Genomic DNA, 8,064 nt, shown 5'->3' with positions numbered 1-8,064 from the left:
AACACTTTTGTTGACGGTTTTTATCGACGTTTTTAACTTTTTCTTACGTTTTTGTCCCTTTTTTCAACACTTATGACGCTTTTTTCAATGTTTGTCACTTTTTTTTTAACTTAAGTCTATTGACACTAACTTATTAACTTAAGTTTTACGGTTATTTTGGGAATTTATGGTCAATAAACCTCATTTATAGGAAATTATACCTAATGTTTGAGTTAGAAAAGCAGAAATTAGGAAGGAATGGATGTTGATGGATAATCACAGACTGGAATATGTCAACTTTTACTCAATACTATTTCATAACCACTTCAGTTTGTTTTTCAAATGCTATAAAATTGAATAAGACCCCCCAAAATTGATGAAAGTAGAGATTTGTACTTGGCAAAGAGCGTTGTGTGGAATCAATCATGTTATTTAGGGGAATTAAAAAGAACATTGATATAGGAAAATGGGTCAATTTGACCAGAGGACAAGACGAGGGTTAATGCAGTAAAGAGAAGCATCAATATATGTTAAAACATTTGGGTGAGGGCAGTAACAGCCTTTTGTTTAGGCTACTTTTTCAAACATGCCCGGAGAAGACCTGCTCGGTTAGAATAGGTAAGCTGCCAGACAACCCGGCTATTATGTAATACAGCAGCACATTGCGCTCCAGACCTCACGTCACTGGATTCACCGAAATCACATTTGATATGCCGACATTGTAGTACTGTACACCTACGGGCACACAGCGAACACAGTGTTCTAAACAGCGGTCACGTTTTCCTACTGCTGTCTGTGTCGGCCAATCAGAGGCCTGGAAGTCTACTAGGTGGGCGGACGTAGCAACCTAAAGAATGTGACCGTGACGTGTTGTCCGGTGCTTCAGACAAGGCCACGCCCTTAACGACCCAATACGGCAGAGTAAAACTAAACTAATATGCAGTCTGTCTTATATTTTTTAGCCGGCCAAGAGTAATTGTCGGACGCCGAGTACAAGCCTATTCACCCACGGGCCGTCGGTAGGCTACTTTTCATTTCGACGCTCTAACGGTTAATGTCAACGGTGTCTGCCACCGTGCTCCGCATGTGACCGAACGGACAGGGGCGTGGAAGTGGGTCTCGTGTATTGTAACGTGGAACAACGAGTTCTAAGTTAACGCAACGTTAGCTGGGAGTGAGCAGCAGCATCAGCAGTGAGGAAAGAAGTCGCAGACACCTCGACCCTGCAAGAACGACTCCCTCAGCTTTGAAGGCAGCCTCGGTGGAACAGCGCCAAGAACAAAGTAGCTAGGTTAGCTATGCATATTATTTTGTGTTTCATAAACATGTTTTTGGGTTTGTACTTAACGTTAACGTGACCGGTTAACGCTCTAACGTTAGCTTCGCATGTAACGCTAACCGTTAAGTTAGCCTTGTTCAGTTGGGCCGTCAAATATCTAACTAAATGTTATAACGTTACTCCAATTAGCTAGCTAGCTACCTTTCCATGTCATGTATTTGTGGTAACGTTAGACTATAGCTAACGTTAACGTTATATCAGCCCCAAAATAACAAAATGTAGCTAACGTTAGTAACTTTATTTTTTTGTTTTTGCTAACGTTAACTCAATACTATTGGCTACGTACTTTTACGTTACAGCAGTTTGAATATGACAGCTAACGTTATGACTGGGGTTTTTATTTTGCTAGCTGGTTGCGTTGATAGTTAGGGGAACTTGGGGAAGGTACCATGAATGTTTGTGGAAGGCACTTATTTTTTGGAGTCGTATGACAAAAAAACCTTGGTAAGCCAAAAAATATATAATAATCTTTAAGCATATTGTAATTCAAGTGGTCTGAGAAAAAACTAGACTTCTACATCTCCTTGCCTTAACGTTATCTAGATCCTTTCTGATGTAGTGTAGTCAAAGCATAGACAGTTAAAGAAATGGACCAACAGATCCCTTGTCCTGGACGGAGACCAGTGAAGTCTATTAGAAGCCTTTTTCCGGTGATGGCTGAGTGTTACTGCGCAAACTCCAACTGAACTTGATGACGTAGATGTGACGTGAGCAACCTGTCTGAAAGTTGTAAGTCTTCTGGTAGCTGTGCCAAGAGAAATCTCAATCATTCCCAATCAGCAGAGATGGAGAGCGTAGGTATATGTTAGGAGATAACATAGGCACAGGCTAATTACTGCTAACTAACATGCTAATTAACATTAACATAGGCACAGGGTAATTATTGCTAACTAAATTGCTAGATAACATTTGTAATTAAACCTAAACCGCTAATGTAAGTCCAAACTGCCTGCGTGCTTCGACTGACAATATGGTGATTTGTTGACTACGCAAAGCAAGTTGCGTGGTTATGACACAATCATTAGCCTATTTTTTACAAAAAAACATCTGCTACAGAGCCATAACGTGAGAGACAGGGTAATGGAGCCTTTTACACATTGTCGTGTTACTTTAGAAATCAACAATGGACACATTTTTAAACGATGTAAAGTTATTCGCTGTCAAAGTGGCGCCAAAATGAATGGCAGTCAATGGAATGCAAACGGCGAGTGTTGGCAGAGGCCTTACTAAAAACTATATAAAAGTAGCTTTCTTTTCACTGTTAGTCTCGTTTGTTGTTACAGGACACTTAGGATCATCAAAGAACAATGCCAGAGCTTCAGAAACATTAAAAAGTTACACATAGTCAGTCCCTTTTAAAAAATAAATATAACCAAAGCCTTACAGTGTTTCCTCTATGTTGATTTTGTAGTGGTGGCCGCCATGGCAAGATTTCTGTCGCCGCGGTATCAGAAATAGGGCAGACGCACAATGTAGTAGCAGTTACCTTTTAAATTATCCTGCCGACGTAATAAACCCCCCCCTTTGGCTGCCGCTCTCATTGCAATTTAATTTAACAGCTGCCCCCACAGCAAAAATAAACCCTAAAGGAGACACTGTCATATCTTCTCAATCTTATTAATTTAAGAAACTGAAATGACAACCAGCAACACTAATTTCTTAAGTTTCTTGTAAAATATGTATTGGATCACACTGTAGTTTTATCTTTGAGGTTTTTAATCAACGGTCATTTCAAAGAAAGAGCAGTCCTATTGGCTGTTGGGCCAATGATATGCCCTGACAAAGAGGAGGGAGGAAGAGATCTTACTATACTTCAAATTATTGTTCTTTTTGCATACTACTCACTGCAGCTTTAATGCAGAACTTTTGTGTTTATTTACATACATAAGTACACAACTCCATATTTTGTCATTGTTGGTGTAGTTGCTGTGAGAGCTTGTTGAGCCGAGGACAGCAGGAAAGGAGATGAGCACCAAAAGGAAGGCTGAGAGTCACTCAAGGGCAGCAAACAGACCACGCATCATGAAGTCTGGCGTCTCCCAGGCTGATTCAGAGAGAGACTCCGGATTCTCAGGTTCGACCTTGCTCTCGCCACACTTTTATGTGCTTAGATTATGAGGTATCACTTAATTGAATCCCAGTTTCACGTCTCCCTGGTCCATAGATGCAAGCTCGGAACATATGAGCACAATGGACAACACCGACTCTGAGGATTCACCCCGTCATGTTGTAAAGCAGGGAGCGCAGGCTTCTGGATCGGGTTCCCAATCCTCCCAGCTGGCTGTGGTGGGAGGCTCCTACTCGAGTCTTTCTCCCATGATCATCATGAACAACGTCCTCCTCAAGCAGGTACACTGCGGCTACACAGTAAAACCATAGCTATATAACGTTCTGTGTGGATGAATTACCTGCTTCCACTCAGGTTTCAGCCCTCGCTCTTTTAGCTTCAGGCAGTGATTAAAAACGGCTTAAAACAAGAAAGTTGTGGTCCAGTTTTACTGTGCCTGTGTTTAACTTGAATTCATCTTCACAGTTGCCTGTAATATGTCAGTAAAAAAAGACTGACCATTTACATAGGGTCTTAAAAAGGACACTTCCTGAATGTAGCACAGCCTGAACTAGAGATGGTCCGATACCATTTTTGCTTCCTGATACCAATTCTGATACCTGAACTTGCGTATTGGCCGACACCGAGTACTGATCCAGTACCAGTGCGTCATATATTATATTATGTTTTAACAACTGTATACTACTATCCCTGTATGGATGGGATATGATTTCTATCTTTGTTGTCGGTCTGGCTCAGGTTAAAGTCTTTGTGAAACATGAACAAACACAAACAATGAACGCCACAGAACTTTCTTTTATTATCCAATTTGACAGTCAGTGAACTAGCATATCTCCAATCCACACTACCATTCCACACTCTGTACTTTGGTCCATACTGGGACTTGAACCTGCATAATGTAATTCTATTGTTTTGGTTATAATAAAGTGTAGAAGACTCCACTACTAACTAAAGTCTCTTAGGTTGATGTGACAACTGTCTCATGATTGTAGAGCTGCATCATGTCAGTCCCTGAAAGGAGGATTATTTATACGAGAACAACTGATTGTTAGAAAGGATTAGAATTCTTATAAACATTGACAATTGTAGTTATTGCTCAAGTACAACTACATAATGTGCACACTAAGTTTATGGGTTTGTTGGCCTCAAAAAATCGGTTTTAGCAGGAATCTCTGCTACTGTACGTGGAAATCGGTAATTGTCAGTATTTATCATTGCATAGACTAAAAAGTTTAAAAAATATGTATTTTAGATTGCGTTTCAAACAAACAATGGAAGAGAAATTCTGTGAAATAGGCAGGTGCTTGTGGGACCTGCCTTTTTAATGCTCCTAATTTTGATTTGTTTTTGTAGCCTTCGGATAATCCTCCTGCTCTAAAGACCTGGGGGTTAAGTCCCTCGGTGGAGGTAGTCCAGCAGCCTCAGGTGGTCTTTCTTCAGCCTGTGGTCTCTCGTAAAGCTTCCCCTGCCTCCAAAGAGACCTCCTCTAGACACAGAAGTCCTAAGAAGTATCTTCCAATCCTGAAATCCTACCCCAAAATTGCTCCACATCCTGGAGACAGCTCCAGTTCCTCAGGGAGAGGAACTGCCTCCTCATCTTCTTATTCCTCTAGCACCTCTTCTTCTTCTTCTTCTTCTTCTTCTTACTCCTCTTCTTCTTCTTCTTACTCCTCTTCTTTGGGGTCAAAGAGGGGTAGCAGTTTGACCTCCAACCACCGGGAACGCTGTCAGCGAGAGAAGCAGAAGAGAAAGCTGTGTGGTGGTGCCAGTAACTCTGGTTCAACCACTCCCAGTCTTCCTGCTTCCCCCAGCACCACGTCTCCTCTGCTCCAGAGCCGACTCTCGCTCCCCACAACAGAAACCAGTGCCAGCAGCAGTCCTGCCAGGGAGAGGCTTTCATCAGCTGTGAGCCAGCCAGAGTTTTCCACCTCTCTGTCTGTTATTCACACCACTGGCCCTCCTGCACTGGCGGTCACCCAGGAGAACAGCTCATCAGGAGAATGTAACCACGGTGACAGTGATCCTGATACAAAGCGGAAGCGCTTCTGCAACACTTACAACATCCTTAGCAAATCTGGCCTGCTGCACATCGCACTCCGCACCAAGGAGCTCCTCAGGCAGAACCGGCGCACTCAGAGCGACCTAGACCGCCTAAAAGAACACACAGACCTCTTCCTTCAGGCTCTGTGTAGTGGTGACACCAGCATCTGTGTTAGGCTGCAGGCCAGCCTTCAGGAGGAAGACAGAGAGAGCGAGCAAGACAGAGAGGGCTGCCCCGACCATCTAAAGGCAGATTAGACCTAGACTAGTGCTAGGCAGTAATCCTTTAGATTGAGCTGGGGAAAGGAGGCCAGGGTTGGGGAGGGGGGGGTGTGTATATAGAGACAGATGGACTGAAAATAATGTGCTCCACAATACACCCCCACCCCCAGAATCTGTTCTGTGGCCTACATTTTGGCTGCCTCTGGGCCCTGACACACCAAGCCGTCCTCAAAGAATTAGTGCTGATAAAGACTTTTTCCGTTGCCTCATGTCCTCTAAAAGTAGCACTTGGAACTCATCGTAAGGCTGTAGCTGGGGGCCAGTTGTCCGCCAAACGTGCACACATATTAGGGCTGCACGATTATGTCCAAAATGATAATCACGATTATTTTGATCAAAATTTTGATCGCGATTATTCTCACGATTATTTGTTGATTTTAACCAAAACAAACTGTATTGTCACATAGGCTATTTATAACTGCGAGAGGGAGTGATGGACGCTACTCACAGAGAGACGGCTGACTCATTATGAACGGGTCCAGCACGGGTCGAATGGCGGATACACACGTCGTGTGTATGAAACGTCTGTATCTTCACTGCGCTGCATTTTTATTAACTATGATATTCTGGCCATGGGTCACATCTCTGGCCCAGGTCCAGCAGCTGCGTCTCACACGCTGTTACTCTACCAACTGAAGTTAGCTGCATTCAAAAACTTCTTCTGTGTTCTTCGCCGTAGCGGCCGCGATAGCAGAGCTACCATGGAAACACTGGTACAAATACTGGTTTGCCCCTCATACTTAACAATATACAGCTGTGTTAATACAAAATTAAAACTGTAGACAAATACAAGAAGTGTGGACCGGCGGCCGCTGTGTGGCGGGGCGCGGAGAGTAAGAGGAGAGAGAGTAAGACGAGAGAGCGTAGAAGGATCCAACACAGGCACGGCTTTACAGACGAAATGGGTCATGTAACGCAAAATTAAACCATATCCATATAAACAGCATTGCAGCGGATGCGAGGACATTAGCACCGGTGCGTCCTAGAGGAGCTAACAGCTAACAGACGCTTACTAGCACCGACTAGCACTGGTCACTGCTGTTGTCTGAAAAACAACAGATGGGACAAAGTGTTGCGTTTACTGGTAAACTGGTAAACCTTGAGACTGACGTATTACACGACTGCTATCTGTTGAGTTTTCCTCACGTTACTCTGTCCTCTGGGACTGTCTACATCTAGAAACTTAGCTGCACGGGGTGCAGTGAACTACTCTGACTGGCTCATGATCAGACGGCGTTACGGAGCGGTAGATAGGCTTTGCAAAAAACCCGGAGCGTTCTATGAAATGACGTTTATAAAAAATAATCGCTTGATCGCGCAAATTTGATCGTGGGAAGTCCAAATTGTGATCGCGATTAAAATTCGATTAATTGTGCAGCCCTAACACATGTTCTGCACCTGTGTGAGAGGTAATATTTTAGTCAGTATTTGTAATCTAGAAAACATCGTGGAAAGAGAAGCACACTACACTAACCTTTCTCTGCCGCTGCGTTTGTGAATATGGCTCAGCATTCACAATGCTCAAATGGTGAATTGAGAAAATCGGTAGAGCCTTTAAAAAGTTCCAAAGGACACTGTACACAATACTGTGCTGCACTCTGGGGTTATCTTCCAGTGGTCTTCATCTTGTGGAAAAATAACAAATTGAGGCAAAAAACAGGATGAAGCTACACTAAAGATTTATATATTTGATTAGGACAATGCACAATTAATGTGTTAACAACATTTCTGTAAAAGCACCAGTCGGCTATTTTTCAACTGTAGTCCTACCTAGCGTGCATGTCGGTATGGGGGGGGGGGGGGGGGGGGGGGGGGGGGGGGGGGGGGGGCATGCAACACGGGGAGAACATACAAACTCCACACAGAAAGGCCTAAAACTACCTGGATTTGGATTTGAACCAGGAACCTTCTTACTGTGAGGCAGAAGTACTTAGCCACTGTGTTGTCTAAATCAGTGAAATCCTAGATTTTATCACTCATCCCATTCTCTCTAATTGTCACTGCTTCAACAAGCTGAATCATCCAAGCAGCCTAGTGCTAGACTAGTGCCATTAGTGAAGGACGCGCTGCAAAAACTGTGTGCAGTGGTCGACATTTAAGTGCTGCACAGTCACCAGCTATGGCTTGGTGTGTTAGGGACCACCAGTCCATGGGAGGCCAGAAGCACAGCTCCCTGTCCTGCCACCCTGAGCCTGACTAGGTCTATTCCTCTGGAACGGCCTCTCTGCACAGAAATCTTTTGCTCATTGGCAATCAAGACCCTGAAAGACTTGGATCCAAGGCATGAATCAGTGAACAAACATTTTTTAAATTGAAAGCACAATACAGGCTCGGAATCTGAAAACTTGATTTCAAC

General features: G+C 43.6%; 1 protein-coding gene across 2 annotated transcripts; it reads left to right on the top strand.

Annotated features, from left to right (window-relative positions):
- The first annotated feature begins 870 nt into the window (after positions 1-870).
- On the top strand, positions 871-5,990 carry cipcb (CLOCK-interacting pacemaker b). Of its 2 annotated transcripts, none has more exons than XM_032543765.1 (5): positions 871-1,270; positions 3,242-3,392; positions 3,483-3,667; positions 4,740-5,741; positions 5,793-5,990. In XM_032543765.1, the coding sequence occupies exons 2-4, from the start codon at positions 3,284-3,286 to the stop codon at positions 5,682-5,684; spliced, it is 1,239 nt and encodes a 412-aa protein (XP_032399656.1). In that variant the 5' UTR covers positions 871-1,270; positions 3,242-3,283; the 3' UTR covers positions 5,685-5,741; positions 5,793-5,990. The 2 variants fall into 2 exon arrangements, with proteins under 2 accessions (XP_032399656.1, XP_032399655.1); XM_032543764.1 differs by having other exon boundaries at positions 876-1,262.
- The last annotated feature ends 2,074 nt before the right edge of the window (positions 5,991-8,064 follow it).

Source organism: Etheostoma spectabile, chromosome 18 (assembly GCF_008692095.1).
Source record: "Etheostoma spectabile isolate EspeVRDwgs_2016 chromosome 18, UIUC_Espe_1.0, whole genome shotgun sequence".
Classification (NCBI taxonomy): Eukaryota; Metazoa; Chordata; class Actinopteri; order Perciformes; family Percidae; genus Etheostoma; species Etheostoma spectabile.
The sequence above is the reverse complement of the archived record's forward strand: the minus strand, read 5'-3'. Positions and strand labels throughout refer to the sequence as shown.